Below are 17881 nucleotides of genomic sequence, written 5' to 3'. Positions count from 1 at the left end.
CTTGTATGAAGAAGGCACTTACAGCTTACTGGAAAGAGCTGGCAGGTCACAAAGGATCTCTTCGTAGGGTTCCTCTTGTGCTAAGGTAGGTGCAGATAAAGGCTCTTCCATCTTTTCTTCCCAGGCAATTTCGGCTTTCAGCAGCATTTCCTCAATAAATTCAGATGCAGCGATATCTACACGAAGCAATAAGAAAGACAGAAAAAGTGGACGGTGAGACCACAGAAAACTATTTACTTTCAATAGTTCTGAAAACACTAAAATTTATCAGCACCTCTAGCAAAAATAAAAACATTAAAAGTTTATGCCAGGAACAAAAATCGCAGTGCTGCCATTTAAAAATACTGTCTTTTTCACATTAGTGACATATTTAATTATAAATGAAATGAAAACAAACAAAAATCATTTCACTAAGAGGTGATGTGTAAAATGTAAATCATTGAGAGGCTAAGCTTGAGAGAACTTAATGTCATTTTATTGTCAGGAAACTCTTTTTCCTTCATCTTGGTGAATATGAAGCAAAATGATTTAAAAAAATCATACCTTCAGAATGACTGAGCTATTATAAAACATGTAGTAATAATTCTAAAACATTTTACTAAATGGGTAGATGTACAAATAAATAGCTGTATATTAAAACAGTGTGTCTAGCCTCTCTATTTGAAATATGAATTATTATAGTTCCTTATAAATTACACATTAACAGTGACATCTGAACATATATGCACAGCAATAAAGATGAGATTTAATCAACTTATACTTATTAACAAATGATACTAGAAATCAATAAATCCTGAGAAATTTTTCACATTAATAACAATTAGGAACCTAATGGAGTCACCTGCTTCTTTGAACCCTCATAACTCAACTGCATGCCCATCTTTGTCTATAAATTTGAATTATGTGGTTTTATGGGCTGAAAGCAGTAATTCACCTACCAGAGGAAGGTATTTATGCCAGGATTTTATCATCATTTACTTTAGGTTAAATAGTAATCACATAATAAGTAGGAGTCTGCTCAGTTTCTTTACCTAGGAAGATTATTTCTGCCTCACCTAACAGCTATGCCACAAATTGCTTTTATTTCCCAAATAATTTTTATGTGTCCACTTTAAGGTTAAGACACACAAAACAGTAAGAACCTAATATGGTACTGTGATAATTTTCATTTGCTCAGTAAAAATATATGTCAAGTTCACTTTTCTCTGCACTATTGTTTTATTTGGTTCATTCTTCTTGCTCTTGGATAAGATGCTGGGATGTCCTGCATTTACTTTTAACCTCTCACTGAATGATTGGTCTTTGTCCCTTGTGTGTGAGAGAAATATTTTCATTCAATTAATAAATGTTTATTGAGGGTCTATTATGATCACATCATTGTTATTCTCATGAACAACATGGCACAGAAAAGGGGTTATGATGATGATAGACATGGCATGACCAACAGGGACAAAATTTTCTGAGTCACCATACACTATGCTGGAGGTGATCAGGTTGAGTCTAGACCAGGAATTTATTCATTCCCTAGGACTCCAGAACCTTGGATGTCCATTACCTTGGATGTCCATTTGGCAAACTTGACTCTAGACCTAAAAGGTGAAAATGTGACAGATGGGAGTCTGTGCAGTCAAGGGCAATCATATTGAGTTCCTTCTCTGGGCAAGAAGCTAAGAATATGAAGTTGAAATTGTGATGTTAGAACTAGACTAGAGATAACAGAAGGTGTCATATATTTCAAAATAAATGTATTTATTAAAAATAAAAGAAAATTATTAATTCATATTTATTAGCCATACTTCTTTGTTCATGTTAAAAATATTACACTATTATTAATATTAGCCTGTTCTAATGTTTGAGACTGTCAAGCTATTAGTTCTGTTTGTTAAATCATCACTTTATTTTAGCAAAGATGAAAAAATACTCAGTAATAATACTTAATTCCAATAATGTGAGAAACAGAGCCAATCCCTCACCCTGCCTTAAACTAGAGGTTTATCAATTAATCATACTCCCTCCCATAAGTATATCAAATAAAAAATTTGAATCCGGTAGTTATAGCAACAAGAAGAATCAGTAAATATAAATTATTCAGATGAATTATTATTATTACATTCAAATTTCTTATATTATTTTGTTCCTTATACTAGACTTTTCTCTTTGTTGTTTAGAAATATTTTTAAAAATACGTTTTTATTGATTTTAGAGAGAGGGAAGGAGAGGGACAGAGAGATAAAAACAAAAATGAAGAGAGATAATCATCAACTGGCTGCCTCCTACCTGCCCCCTTCTGGGTATCAAGCCTAAAACCTGGGCATGTGTCCTAACTGGGAATTTAACTGTGACTTCCTGGTTCATGGGTAGACACTCAACCAAGGAGCCACCCTGGTTGGGATAGAATTCTCCTTTTAATATACCAAAGTAATTGGTGAGTAGTAGCATTGTTGTCAAATTGTCTAAGAGCTAAAGAATGAATGTTGCATCCATTTTTAAACTACATATATGAATATGTAAAAGAACACTAGTAAAAAGAACTGTAGTCCTGGCTGGGTAGCTCAGCCGGCTAGAGTGTCTTCCCGATATGCCAAGGTTGCAGGGTCAATTCCTGGTCAGGGCACATGTAAGAGTCAACCAATGAATGCATAAAAAAAGTGGGCAAACAAATCAATGTTTCTCTCTCCTTTTCTTCCTCTCCCTCCTTTTCTCTTTCTCTTCTTATTTTTTTCCTCTCTCTTTCTAAACAAAATATTTTTTTACAATTTAGAAATTTTTTAAACTATATATATTTTTTTAAAATAACATTAAACTAAGTTGTTTTAAACTTTTAAATTATTTTTAGCCTATTAGACTCTATTTCTAGCAGTATAGATATCTGCAGAAAAAAATACTGTTATGTTACTATTTAAAAATACCCTAATGAACATTAGGTCTGATAAGAAACTAGTTAACACAAAGGCAAAATTGTTATTTTTTTATATTTATTTATTTATTTATTTATTTATTTATTTACTTTTACAGAGAGGGAGGAAGAGGAATAGAGAGTTAGAAACATCAATGAGAGAGAAACATTGATCAGCTGCCTCCTGCACACACACACACACACACACACACACACACACACACACACACACACACTGAGGATGTGCCCGCAAGCAAGCTACATGCCCTTGACTGGAATCGAATGTGGGACCTTTCAGTCGGCAGGCCAACACTCTATCCACTGAGCCAAACCAGTCAGGGCGCAAAAAGATCTTTTGAAGTAGTGACACTGCAGGAATCACCACTCTGGAAATTTAAGCCTGAAAAGCAAATTGTAAGGAAGAACACAGTAACCCATTAACACAACTGCTCTCTAATGCCCTCTTGCCCTGGATCAGGGCATCTGAATTGTGAATCATATTACACTGGGCCGGTTTCCACAGAGCTTCTCAGAGAGGCTGACTCTCATTTTCTGGCTATGCTTATGATGAACGACTTACATATGACAGGAAGGAAACAGTGACTGCTCAGTGGTTCCAGGACGCTCATGACCTACCTGAGGCCTTCTCTTCATTGCAGTTCAGAAGGTTTGGATTTGCCTGATGCATCAAAAGAAGTTTCACCAGGTTTGTCTGAAACATCAGAGATAATTGAAATAGGAACCATCATGCTGGATTCTGAAGATTCATCAGTAAATAATACACATCCGTGGCCTCAAGGGGCACACAGGTTAGAGAAATGAGAATGCATTAGCGTAACTTCACAGTGTAGTCCTGCAAAGTTGGGTCAGATTTGACCACTTAACATTTTCAAGAACCGCAAAGAACATGGAAAGGGTGTGCATGAGGGGATATTACAGAATCTGAAAGAAGTTCACTCTGGCTTCATCCTCTCCTCTAACCTGGTGGGAGGAGGCAGGGGAACTAGAGCTGGAGAATTAAGCAGAAGCCCAGGCACATCGGGCTCATAAACTATTTTATGGCGTGGGCATTTCATATCAACGGCAATGGAGAGGATGCTGAGTTGAAATCGTTTTATTATTTTTTTTACTTAGAATAGCATGGGGGAGGGGCAGGGAGCTCTGTTAGGAGGCTGGCAGGATAATCCTGATGTAGAGATGCTGAAGCACTGGATGAGGGTGAAGGCAGCAAGGATACACATGATTATAGCTCAAATCCATTTACTAGGTAAGAGTTTTGGGGCTCAGTGGTTTAATAGATATGGGCAAGGAGAGGAAAAATAAGAAAAGAATAATGCCCAGTAAATGCTGAAATAGAGAAGAGGGTAACAGACTGGAAATGGAAAAAAGAAGATGATCATTCTCTTTCTACACAAGGAGCGTTTGAAGGCAGGTTGACAGGAATAACTCTCTGGGGGACAGTGGTCCTCTTGGGTCTGGAATTTGGGAGAGAAACAGAGAGGAGGCTTTGGGAGACATGAACATCCAGAATATTTGAATCTGTAGGAGGAAGACTACTAACGACATAAATATTGAGAAGAGAGAGAGCCTAAGACTGAGCACTGAGCTTGTCAATACTGTGTGCTAAGAAGGGCAGGAGGAAAACCAGATAGTGTTGTTTTTTCCAAAGCAAAGTAGAAATATCTGAAGAAAAAATCTAAATGTATCTCAATTCTTATGTATTTAGGTAAAAATGTATTTGAGGATACAAATGACTTCTTTGAACGTTAAGATATAGGAGTTGTGTGATATAAAGTACTTTTGAAGAAAAGTATATTTAGATTTCATCATTTCACAATTATTTTCTTATCTTTTACTGTAGTATTTCCAATGTTATTAACAACATTAAAATATGTACAAGGCTAGAATAAAATTTTATCTTATGTACCACTCTTGAAAGAATTGTTGCTCACATAACTAATTCAGTTCTCAGTTTTAGAGAAAAACGGGTATTTCTTAGTTCTCAATGAAAAAGTTAATGTATGTATAAAGGGAAGTTTTAAAATATATATGCCATCTAAGTATAAATGACAGTAATAAATACTGTAAACACTGTTATAAATTATAAACTACTTTCTCCACAAAGATATTCATATTCTTAAGATATTTATAAAAAACTGAAATTGCTGTGAATGTCTCTCAAAATGCCATGAGTCTTTCTAAAATGTTAGCATTTATCAAGTTTTTTTCTCAACTGAGATGCATTTATTTACAATAAGTGTCTTTAGAGAGTTACAAATCTCCCATGTATCCATGTATACAAATTGATAATTTAAATAAAAACTGTTCCTAAAATATCAATTCCAAAATGAATATTAAGTGATAATTTATTGGTAAAGAATTTTCTAAATAATTCTAGATATCATATGGTATATTCTTGACCAAAAAAAATCCAAGATACAATTTACTCAAAATCTTCTATTAACATAAATCCCTTAGTTATGTCCTCAGTTTGAATTGAGGAAGAATATTCTTGTTCTGCTGTCATATACGCTAACATTAAATCCTCACTCTAACTCTCAGCAGTAGAACTCTGCTTTTAGTCCCCGGTTGACTGATTTGTCCATTTAATGCCTTTAGTTACTCTGCTGACACAGGGATGGCTCAGTGGGCCACCCAAATCACATCTCTGCAGTTCTGGGGCTTACATTATGGTGAAGAACCCATCCTCGTAGTTTTAATGGAGCAAAACTGAAAAGACATAGATAATCTTCAGATCCCATCCTTTGTTCTAAAATATATAAGGATTTATAAAATACAGAATTAACGGCTACTCATTTTCCAGATGAGCAGAGGATAAAGGTGAAATTGTTTAAAAAATCTGACTCATTTGCACACTATAAATGGCCATTGCTAGAAAACATTATGTTCAACATCTCTCTGTACAAATCCAGCAGCTAGATCAATTGACTAGGACATATGCTCTTTGATTCTTCAGTGATGCATTTGCCTTCTTTATTCTCAATCATCTTCTGAGCTATGTAACAGTTCCCTTTTAAACAGATGTGTTGATGGTTCTCACTAATTGAAGACCCTGGAGCTCTGTGGAAGAAGGTCTTATTAGGTTCACACAGCCAGAGAGTGGTACTCAGATCCAGGGAGGGGGCTATGGAAGTTCTCCAAACAAAGCTGGCTTAATCATTCCATTGGGCAGATTAAGATATAGGTGTGTTTGTGTGGTGGGGAGAGTCTGGAGCATAGAAGAAAGTATAGGAAACCTAAAAAAAAAAAAAGTGAGGAATAATGGTTTCTAAAAGTTGGGGACAAATATTTTGCAGCTGGGTTAAAAAAAATAAAGCCATGGCAAGTGTCTTAAGTCATTTAATGTTAATAAATGACAAGTGTTGGAAATGTAGCTGGCATGCTGGAGAAGTAGTAATAAAAACATCAACCTTAATTACTCTGCATCTCCCAAAGCAAATGCACCTTTTGAATCATGTTTTCCATGTAATTTCGATGCCATGTTTCTCTAGGCTAAAATCATAGATTTAGAAACGCCAAACTTCAGAAAAAATCTTAACTATTTGTGACAGCATAGGTAGACCTAGAAGGTATTATGCTACACAAAATAAATCAGTCAGAGAAAGATAAATACCATATTATTTCACTTATATGTAAAATCTAAAGAACAATATAAAGGAACAAACAAAACAGAAACAGATGCATAGACACAGACAACAGACATTTGGTTCCCAGATGAGAGGGGAGTTGGGAGCTGGGTGAAAGGTGAAGGGATTGGGAGGATAAAACAGTCACGGGGATGTAAAGTGTAGATTGGGAAATACAGTCAATAGTACTGTAATAACTATGTGTGGTGTCTATTGGGTAGAGGAAATATCAGGGGAAACATTTTGTAAAGAATATGACTAACAACTGTGCTATAGACCAAAACTAATACAAAATAATATTGAATATAAACTGTAATCTATAATAATAAAAGCTTCATATGCTAATTAGACTGGACAGTCTTCTGGACGAAGCCAGGGCTGCTAGGGAAGCCCAGGTCCCGGGTGCCAGAGAGAAAGAAGCCAGCGCCCGCAGCTGGGGGAAGGAAGGCCTGATCTTGCACAAATTTCGTGCATCAGGCCTCTAGTTGAAAAATAAAAGAAAACTCAAAGTTTGGAAGTTTTTCTAATGTGATGGGTAAATGGGATGATATCCACTAATTCTCTCTGCCTGTTTAATCACTGATTCTTCTATCTTATGACTTTTGTGTGACAGGAAACTTCAGGAAGCATTAAGAACAAAGTAGCAACTTAATGTTCCTTATATCACTGAGGCATGGCAGGTATCACATCTGGCATATATGTTAACCAGAGAATGATGTTTTTATTGTTAAACATAAAAGAGAAAAATAATATTTTTTAAAAATCTACTTTCATTATAAAGCCAGTTAAAAGTATTTTTACTATATAGCTAACCTGTTTTATTAGTTTAATATACTCCTTTATCTTTTGTTATGGATACATAAAACATGTCTCTTTCTCTCTCCAAAACACAATTGATCTGACTGTGATTTTGCTCATTCTTCAGAATATAAGGATGCCCAGTAAAAATTAATTTGTGCAATAGTTTCTTAAGATGTATTAGCTACAGCAAAATGTCAATTCAAAGAAAGAACTCTGCTACCCATCCCTCATTCATTAAAATGAAATATAATTTATGAAGAAAAATAAAATATAAAATGTAATTTTACTTTACATCTAACAACTGTAGAAAACAGAATTATTAGACTCATAAAACAGTAAATTTATAAGAACAATATAATATTAAGAACACTGTGTTAAGTCCATTTTATAAAGGATACTTATGTTTTCGATAATTTCTCGAATGATTTTGAGAAGAATATGCAGTATGCCAGTATGCCTTGTCCTAAGGAATATATATTATTTGTCCTTTTAAAAGTACATATTTTATTTATTTCATTCATAAAACTGTTTAGCAAGATCATACCATTAAAAGTCAGATTACATAATGATTAATACATAATTTGAAATAAAATTAATATGAAAGGATTCACTGATTATAAAATAATTTAGAAAAATAGCTCATGAGCTCACTTACCTGGCCATACTTTGCTGCCAAGTGAAGTGGAGTCCAGTACTGATTATCCACTGCATTGAGGTCTCCCCCATGTTCCAGGAGGAGAGACACCACCTCCTTGTAGCCGCTGGCACATGCCATATGTAACTGCAACAAAGAGCTATTTTGTTATTTACCTTTAAAAAGCAGAAACATCAATAGTTTATTCAGTGGGTTAAAGAGAGCAATTTAATAAAGTATTAAACCTAAAATACACAGACCTTAATAAAAGAAACATATATACTTTGATTTATTTGGTACAAGTGAATGTCATCATTGTTTGAAAAAGGATTATGGGTGAATTATGTATTGTTTTTTCTTCTGACTCTGACAAGGCACACTTTTTCATATAATTCCTATTTTCCTCTCTAATGTACTTTTCTACTATAATATGAATACTTTTAAATAAAAAACATAATAATTCAATACTTTATCACTACTTGTCCAGAAGTCAAACATGTACTAACTAGCTCTAAAATTCTAGCACAGGAAAGAGATTCAAAGATACAAATGACAGCAGAAAATGTGATCCTGTGATGCTTTTACACACATAAAACGGACAGGAACTGGAGAGGATGAGTGGATCCTGACAAGCTTTAAAATGATTGTGCAGCTATCGTTTTTGACATTCTCCCAGCTTGGTTTCTCAATGCAACCTGAAGTTCAGAAATGAGGCCTCGGGAACTACAGCGATGAGCTCACCGTTTGGAGAACCTTTCAAATTTTTCAGATGTGGTGATTCCTGTTTCTAAGGTAGTAGCCTTTCCTTCAAAGTAAACTGTCACCCAACCCAATTTAAATTAGGTTATTAAGTAATTACATGATGCTGAAACCGATTTGGCTCAGTGGATAGAGCGTCAGCCTGCGGACTAAAAGTTCCCGGGTTCGATTCCGGTCAAGGGCATGTACCTTGGTTGTGGGCACATCCCTAGTAGGGGGTGTGCAAGAGGCAGCTGATCGATGATTCTCTCTCATCGATGTTCCTAATTCTCTATCCCTCTCTCTTCCTTTCTGTAAAAAATCAATAAAATATATTTTTAAAAATATTACATTGGCAAGGGACTTATGAGCTACAGCATATGATTAAAGGGGAGTATGGCATTAAAAAGATCAAAGAGCCTGGACTTATTCAAGTTGGGAATTTTAAATATTACGTGGGTCTGGACATTCTGATCTCTAAATTGAAGCTATGTTTTATGACACAAAGGCACCATAAAAGCTGTCTTCCTTAAAAATGACTAGAAAACTCATGCACTGGCTATTGTCTTCATCTAGAAGTAAAGGATGAACCAACACTCTGGATATCAAACAGAGAAACAAAAATAAGACTGCTTGATATTTACATCTCATGAATAATGGGTTTCCAACAATCTGTATGTATCAAGGCCAGATGTGATACATCAAATTCTATAATAAAACAGGGAAGAACCAGCCAACCTCTTTGTGGTATATATGCTAATTCTTACAGTAGTATTTTCCAAGAACATATATACATGCAAACTCAAGAACTAATTTTTATGTGTCTCTATAACATGGCTTTTTTGGACTGTATCCTTTTCTAAGGCTTCTGTTTTCTTTTCAGAAGACTATTAATGCAAACTAAAAGATCTTTTTACAAGAGCTGTTATATATTTGGTTATTTTAGTGTTGAGTCTAAAAAAGGAAGAAAAGACAACATAAAAACAATCTTACTAAGAAGTTTATTCCATTGAGCCTTTTGTTGATAATTGCATCTCTTTTTGCACAGCAATTTAACAGTGTGCAAAATTATACCTAATTTTGAACCATAATTGACACTCCAACTCAGGATATAGAAATCAATCTAAGGACAAAAGTGTCTTATGTATCACCAACAATAGACAGGAAAGCATAAAATACATGTGTCTTACGGAAAGGCAACTCCATGGATAGCAGTCATTAAAATAACAGACTAAACAATTTAGACCTAAGAATCAAATGTAACTGTCACTTACTAAATACTCTGATCTCCAATGGGTAACTTTCTAGCTTTCCATTCATTACTATTCTCATTGTAAAAAGCTCAAAGATGATCACCCCAAAATTATTACAGAAAAATTATTAGCAACACTTATGGGAATTTCAAAATCGAAGATGGTTTAAAATGAGAGTGGTCTATTACCATATTGATGATTTCAATAGCTTTCCTATTGAACAATGGCAGGTCCTTTTATTCAACAGCGTTTGAAGCATAATACATTAGTTTTATTTAACAATAATTTTTTAAAATGTATGTAAAGTTGTAATATCTTCTCCAAGCAAAGAAACAAAGTCTCTATTGGGTTTCTACAATGTGTTAAGGCAGTGGTAGGCAAACCACAGCCAGAGAGCACCACGCGGCTCTTTGGCCCCTTGAGTGTAGCTCTTCCAGAAAATACCACCTGTGGGCGTGCACATACAGTGCAACTGACACTTCATGGCCCATGTGCAAAGCCGGGTTTTGGCCTGGGCGAGTCTATTTTGAAGAAGTGGTTCTAATGCCAAGACACACCCAAAGAGCTGCATGTGGCTAAAGCTGTGGTTTGTTGACCACTATGTTAAGGTATTAGTGTAGTGCATGTGTTAAATGAACTATTAATTAAATAGTCCACTATAAACTGGATTTTGACCCAACCACTGCACTGAAACTACCCTAGATGAGAAGACCAATGACCTCCATGTTACCAAGCCCAATAGCGAATTTGTCATCTCTATTTAATGATCCTTTCAGCAGTACTTAATAACCTATCTTATCCTCGTCTTCATCATTCTTTTTTCACTTGGTTCCCAGGACATCTCATTCTCTTGGTTTCTCTCCTACTTTGGGAGGTGTTTCTTCTCGTCTTGTGTCTGGATCTTCCTCTTTTGCCTAAGCGCCAAGGCATAGTCCCAAATCCTCTTTCCTGCTATATCAATTCATGATTTCATCGGGGTCGGGAGTTTTCAAGATCACCTATATGCTAATGTTCCCCAAATTGTTCCTTCAGTCCAGACATCTCATGAATCTCAGACTGCAATATCCAACCACAAACTCAATATCTCCATGAAGATGGCTAAGAGTCACTTCTAACTTTATATTTCCAGAACTGATTAGATCTTTCCTGCTCTAAGCTCCATCCTCAGTCTTCTCTATCTCGTTCAATGCCAACTTCATCACTCTAGTTGTACAAGCAAAAAATACTTGGAGTTGTTTTGAAATATGTTCTTTCTCTCACACACATTTCTATCAGGAAATGGAACTTCCTTTAATGTTGACTGAAATTAGCCACTTATCATCACCTCAGCTTCTATCGCCTTTGGCTGAGCCACACCATTGCTTTCCAAAATCACTGGAAAAGCCTCCTAATTGAACTCTCAGCTTCGACCTTGCCCTTATACAGTCCATCTTTAGCACAGCACTTAGCAAGTGATCTTGTCAGAACTGTAGTAAAATCACCTCTCTTTCCAAAAGCTCTAATGTGCCCCCATCTCACTCAGAGTAGCTGCCACTGTCCTTACATAGGCCCACAATATGTGTGGTCTGACACCAGTTACCTCTCTTCTCTGCTTTACTCTGCTAAGCCAAACTTACCACCTTGTTGTGTTTCAATCACATCACACCTGGTCCTGCCTCAGGGTCATTGCACTTACCAGTGTTCAGCCTGAAATCCTCTGGGTTCAACCTCACACCATACTTTTTTCCATGGTAGAAAATCATTGGCTCCAACCCCTCCTGTATGTCCCATGATTCAGAGCTTCATACTCTTTTCTGCTGTCAAGTTTACTTTCTTATTTTTTTCTGAGCTTCAATACACGTATTTCCATCATAATTAATTTTAACCCTGCATGCCCCACTCCAGGTAAATTTTATGGATCAATAGGGCCAAATGTTCATGTTTTGATCACTGGACTTATGTTTATATGAACATTAACCCAAATTTAATTGTTCTGTTTTTAACTTACTGTAGCTATGCCTTATATCAATAAAAAGCAATGTTTCCTTGAATTTAGAAATGTATTCACCACACTTAGCCTTCGTTTGTTTTGCTTAAAATTAAAATAAAAACATTATCCTGTAAGTTTCATCTCTAAAATCACATTGACAAATAAATACCAAAAAAATCTCCTAAATTTGTAGAGAAAACATGCATAAGAAGGAAGCTTAAAAGAAACTATATCAATATATCTATATCTATATCTATATCTATATCTATATATCTATATATATAGAGAGATATATATAGATATATAGATATATATCAGTTTTCTCTGGGTGGTGACATAAGTGAATTGCATTTTCTTTTTTAATATATTTTATTAATTTTTTTACAGAGAGGAAGGGAGAGGGAGATGAAGAGGGATAGAGCGTTAGAAACATCAATGAAAGAGAAACATTGATCAGCTGCCTCCTGCACACTCCCTACTGGGAATGTGCCTGCAACCAAGGTACATGCCCTTGACCGGAATCAAACTTAGGACCCTTCAGTCCACAGGCCGACGTTCTATCCACTGAGCCAAACCGGTTAAGACATGCATTTTTCTCTGAATATTTATAGGCTTTCTAAAATGTTTACAATGAATATATATTACTTTTATAATCAAAATACATTATTTAATTAAAGTAATTTCTATATCTTAAAAATGAACTTACATTCTCCATTTCAGCAATATTTCTGAGTCAAGTATACTAACTTACCAGTGTCACTCCTTCATCGTTTTTCTCGTTAACATTCCCTCCACATGATAAGAAGTGCTTGACGTCGGTTAACATACTCATGGGTCTCTGAAGCTTCATCTGGCGTAGGGAGGTCAGGTCCACTCCTGGAGGGAAAAGAGCCTTTCAGACAGAACGTAGAGTTGTTTCTCAGATGTGCTGGAGTGAAAATTGTTTCAGCCTATATTCGTCCAACATGTTTGTCTTTGAAGCCCCTCTTCACTTTGAATTCTCACTCAAAGTGCTATAATTATTTCTCTAGCAAGCATTCTATTTCCAGCTAGAGTGTGGTGTTGAATAATCTCCCTTATTATATCCAAAAATCAAGATAAGGTACCTTACATATGACAGGTTCACAATGGATATTGGCTTTAGTATAAATCAACACACACTGCCCAAAGTATTTTAAAGTACCTAAATTAAATTACAAGAAAGGATAAAGATACAGTTTTCACTTTTTATGATTTTTCTGGCCAAAATAGTTGCAGCTAAAAGCAATCTATCTTGGAAAAGATTTTTAAAAATATGTTTTTGGGGAAAAATGGAAAGAATTTGAATACAGTGTGTAGTTTAATTAATAGTATGTATATGTGATACTGATTACTACCACTTGAATACATTTGATAATATCTACGTAATCTTAGGTCTCAGAAGTTTCATCCCATGCAGTGAAGTCAGAGGCCTGTCTGCAAAACTGAGAGTACATTAACACATCAATTCCATCTGAGTCCTACCTTTACTTTCATTAACTGTCCCTTATCAGGTAATATTCTCTTTTTAACAATTCAACTTTTTATTTATTCTATTATCCAGTACATATGGGGGGTATTCTATGGTGCTATTACAGATAATTTTACCATTATGCTGACTCTAAATTGATCCATCTCATGATTTTAGCACAATATTCTCCAAAAAGCTCCTAGAAGTACATCTAACACCAATTTTTGTCTCCATAGTAAGCTTCTTAAGAGAGCCAAGACTTGTAGGAAGCAAAAGGGTTGAGTAAGCAAAGAAAGTTGGTTCGAGCAAAGATAAATAATCACGTCCAAGACAAAAGGGCATTCTAACCCTCTACCAACCCCTTCTCTCAACCCTGACTACAGGCACAGTGTAGCACTGTCCAAGGCAAAAGGGATGCACTGTCACCCTGACTCTGGATGATTCTGAAGAGGTTTGTTTAAGAACAGCATTTTGAATGAACATTATTAAGCAGAATAAATAGATGAATTTATTTGTGGACTGATTAATCTGAGAATCCTCTAAAGAATAAACAGGAATGACAAGAGGTGAGAAGACCAGTTTCCAAGACTGCCCTGGCTGGTTTTGCTCAGTGGTTAGAGTATAGGCCCTCACACCAAATACTCTCAAATTCAATTCCTGGTCAAGGGCATGTACTTGGTTTTCAGGTTCTATCCCTGGCCCTGGTCATTGCGCGTGAGGGAGGCAACCAATCTATGTGTCTCTCTCACATCAATGTTTCTCTCTCTCACCCTCCCCCCCTTCCACTCTCTCTAAAAGTCAACATGAAAAAATACCCTCAGGTAAGAATTAACAAAAATAGTAATAAAATAAAAACAAAAAAGGAAGTCCAGAGTTTTCACTAAGATACTAATAGCAAAATTAGTGAGAGATATGGGCATATTAGAGGTCAGATGTCAAGGAAGCAGACTGTCTGATTTGGTGACAATTAGATGTGAGGGATTTAGAAGATGAAAAGTGATGTTCAGATACTTGGGTTCCTGGCTGTTATGATAAAATATAACATATATAGAGTGTATGAAAGGGTAAGTCCCATGTGCTTCAAATTTTCTGATATCCAAGTCAAGAGACTGAAATCTGTCCATACAAACCTGCAGGTCTTGAAAGTTATCTAAGCTACAGGAACATTCTTGGGAACAGTCAGGTGGGCACAACACAAGGAAGAGGGCAAGATAAGCCAGGGTAGTTTGGAGAGACAAAAAAAAAAGATACTTAAAGACAAAGCCCTGGGAATTAACATTTTGATGTCTGGATGGACATGTGGCACATCCACAGAAAACTAAGTAAAACTGGAAGAGAAGGGGAAACTATGGAAAGGTCATTGCAGGTGAGAGAGTTTTCATAATACAGTGTGATCAAGGTCATCAACTGTCACAGAAACAAGGTATTAGAGAACAGAAAAGTGACCACTGGACAGAGAACCAAAAAGGGGGACACATGGTGGCGGGGACATTCCCAGTGGATTGGTAGGGAGTGTGGGCTGAGTAGAAATTGGAAACTCAGAATAAAGGTGAGCTACTTTTTTAAAAAGATTGATTTGAAATGAAGGAGAAAGGGCAGAATGTTGAGCAAAGTTGTTTTTCTTCTCTCTCAGGGACTTGAATATATATCTATGCATACACACAAAGATATACGTGCCCCTCCCCCCATGGTGAGCATCTATCTGTCCTGGACCACCTTGAGCTCTTCCTGCACTGCTTTCTCTCTGTGCTGCTTCATTTTATAATCAATTGATTTCCTTGAACACCAGCTGGTCTGCCTTACATTGGAGATCTAATATGCATCACATGCTCAATCAGCCCTCCGTGGCTGCCTCACTTTCCAGCCTGGATAGCTCAGGCGGCGAGCAGAGGTTAATTGCTGTCCCCAGGTATTGTGTATGTCAGTGGTGACAGTACAATTAGAACTTGTGACCAGTGATTTTCCATGTAATCAACTTGCTCACAACCTGAACTGTCTCCTGCCACATGTGACCCTGTGTGACAGCATGATAAGTACTCTGGTTTGAAACTGTTTGATGCATGTTGAAAATTCAAGGATTGCAGGTGCCTGGTTATAAGAATGCAGTGCTGAAACACTGGGCGCTAAATAACAATAAAAATCTCATCTCCTAATACTAAAAATTTCTAGGGACATCGGCCCATGCTGTCACAGCAGATATTTCTAAAAGGGCGCCAACAAGGGGAGAACACATCAAATTAGGTGGTGTTTACAGAAACTGTGGCAGCCGATATGATAAGTAGGCAAGACACTGTCAGAAATGGAACCAGATTGTGAATGAGGTGAGAGGGGGCAGATGGATGGGAAGGCAGAGGCCAGTGCCACAGCGGTGACAAATGGAAAACAGAGTTTAAGATTTAAGAGATATTACATTGAATTTGTTCCAGCAAACCTCGATTTACAAACTAACTGTGACAGCCATCACCGTGACAGATTTTCTCTGGACCATTCAGAGTCAGGACCTTTCTTTCTGTTATTTTTTTAATCACTTTTTAAAGTAACCTCTCAAAGGAATATGCTTCTTTTTATTTCTATAGAATAGATAATACTGCTTTTGCAAATACTAAAACTTTTTATGAAACAAAATCCTTTAATGAATTGAAGAGATTTATAAGTAACTAGAGGCCCGGTGCATGAAAATCATGCAAGGGGGTTGGCCCTCACAGCCCCAGTTGCTGCCTTGGCCCTTACAATCCTGGATTCATCTGGAAGGTTATCCGGACAGTCATCCAGAAGGTCATTTGGCTGTTTAGTCTAATTAGGATATTAGCTCTTTATTATACAGGATGTTAATTCTTTGGTAAATAAAGACAGTTAACTTTAGTTTCCAGAGAGAAACATTCATCATGATGGCTGTTAAAATTCAGAACAGTAAGAAGAGCAGGAAAATATCATTTAGAACTGGCACAGTTAAATAAAAGACAGGTTCATGTCAATTTGGAATCATGTGACCACGGGTCAAATTCTACAGATGTGCAAATAATAAAGCTTTCTAACATGGAATAATGCCCATAACTTTCAGCTCATTCCATTTAGAAGTAATTAGTCTCAAAATCATAGCAAGATGGGAAGAACGGAGGGTTTTCCTCAGGTGGGAGCAGGTAGGTACAAAGACTGAGGGAGACGTAGTATGAAGGACTGACTATACCACAGTGCCTGCACATGCTGCTCTGTCACCCAGGCCATGACTCAGTGACTTTCAGCAGCACAGCTTGGTTCACATTCACGCTAATGAAAATAACTGTTCTTACCTTGCTCTCAGAATTAATGAGACTTTTAAGAACTTGTGGCTGCTAACTCCTAATTATTATTATTATTCTAAGCCATCCTCAGAATAAACCCTTTGATACAAGCGATCTGGAGGAGGCAAAGAGCACAGAAAACAAAGAGGCAGATGTGTGGGCTTTTCTTAGAGGTGAGAATAGAGTTGCAAGCATGATGAGGCTCTTAAATTTTTTAAACCTTTTCTCTGACAAAAATATCATATTGGAAGGGATTATAATTTAATTGTTTTTATTTATTCCTAAACATCAGAGGGAAAAAAAATAAAGAGGGGACCTACTTTTTTATGTTAATACCATATCAAGCTCAAGATTTCAAACACCTCTCACTTTGCCGATGTTGAACTTACTCATGAAATTATACGCTGGGTCTGTGCAATTTAACTGTTCTGTGCCATTGAATACATCTGGGCCCTCAGCTGCATCTTTCCAGGCCAGCACCATGATTATGGGCATTCTTCTGACAACGTTTCTGTTTCCAAGTGTCACCAAGAGTGGATGCTGAGATGCCATGCAAACAGCCCTTGACTTATGCCCTCACTTGCCCACAGTAATAATTCTTAGGAGGACCATGGCTCCTAAGAGAATATACTTCACATGACCTCACTCTCATTAACTCAAAATTCAGTTGTGCTGGTTCACTTCCTTTCTCCTCCCAGTGGAGAATAGATTATAATGACAAGCCCAGTCCCTCTAATTATGGATTTTAAATGCTTGTTAAAATGTTCCTTCATTGTGGGCCTCTAGAATTTTGCTGGCTTGCAAAACTGCATTGTATTCCAGTAGGAAAGTGAAATATAGTGTAGAAACATAATTCATGTTATGCAATCTAGGGAAATCACATCAATAAGAAATCATGTAGGAAAAAACAAAACAAAATAAGTACACTTATAATGCCACCAACCTATCTCTTTGTCTATCTCTCTACAGTTTTTCAAAGCTCAGCCTACCCTTTTCATCCAGATAAGTCAATAGAACAGAGCTTGATTCTGTCCCTTCTACAGCATAATCCAGTGGTATATTTCCATTTACATCCTGGAGAAGGACATTGGCTCCAGCCTGTAAGTGAAAAGAACAAATATAACGGATGTATACTGTTAACATAAAAGGCAGGTCAATCCTTTCATTTCTAGA

General features: G+C 36.4%; 1 protein-coding gene across 1 annotated transcript in view; it reads right to left on the bottom strand.

The window, feature by feature from the left end:
* MYO16 (myosin XVI) overlaps positions 1-17881 on the bottom strand; it is a 414776-nt gene that overhangs the window by 319390 nt on the left and 77505 nt on the right. The window contains exons 5-9 of the mRNA XM_036458153.2: positions 17698-17806; positions 12690-12814; positions 8000-8125; positions 3533-3608; positions 23-176 (exon numbers count right to left, since the gene is read on the bottom strand). Coding sequence (XP_036314046.1) covers positions 23-176; positions 3533-3608; positions 8000-8125; positions 12690-12814; positions 17698-17806 — 590 coding nt within the window. The remainder of the gene's footprint in view (positions 1-22; positions 177-3532; positions 3609-7999; positions 8126-12689; positions 12815-17697; positions 17807-17881) is intronic.

This window comes from Pipistrellus kuhlii, unplaced genomic scaffold (genome assembly GCF_014108245.1).
Source record: "Pipistrellus kuhlii isolate mPipKuh1 unplaced genomic scaffold, mPipKuh1.p scaffold_m20_p_3, whole genome shotgun sequence".
Taxonomy (NCBI): domain Eukaryota; kingdom Metazoa; phylum Chordata; class Mammalia; order Chiroptera; family Vespertilionidae; genus Pipistrellus; species Pipistrellus kuhlii.
The sequence above is the reverse complement of the archived record's forward strand: the minus strand, read 5'-3'. Positions and strand labels throughout refer to the sequence as shown.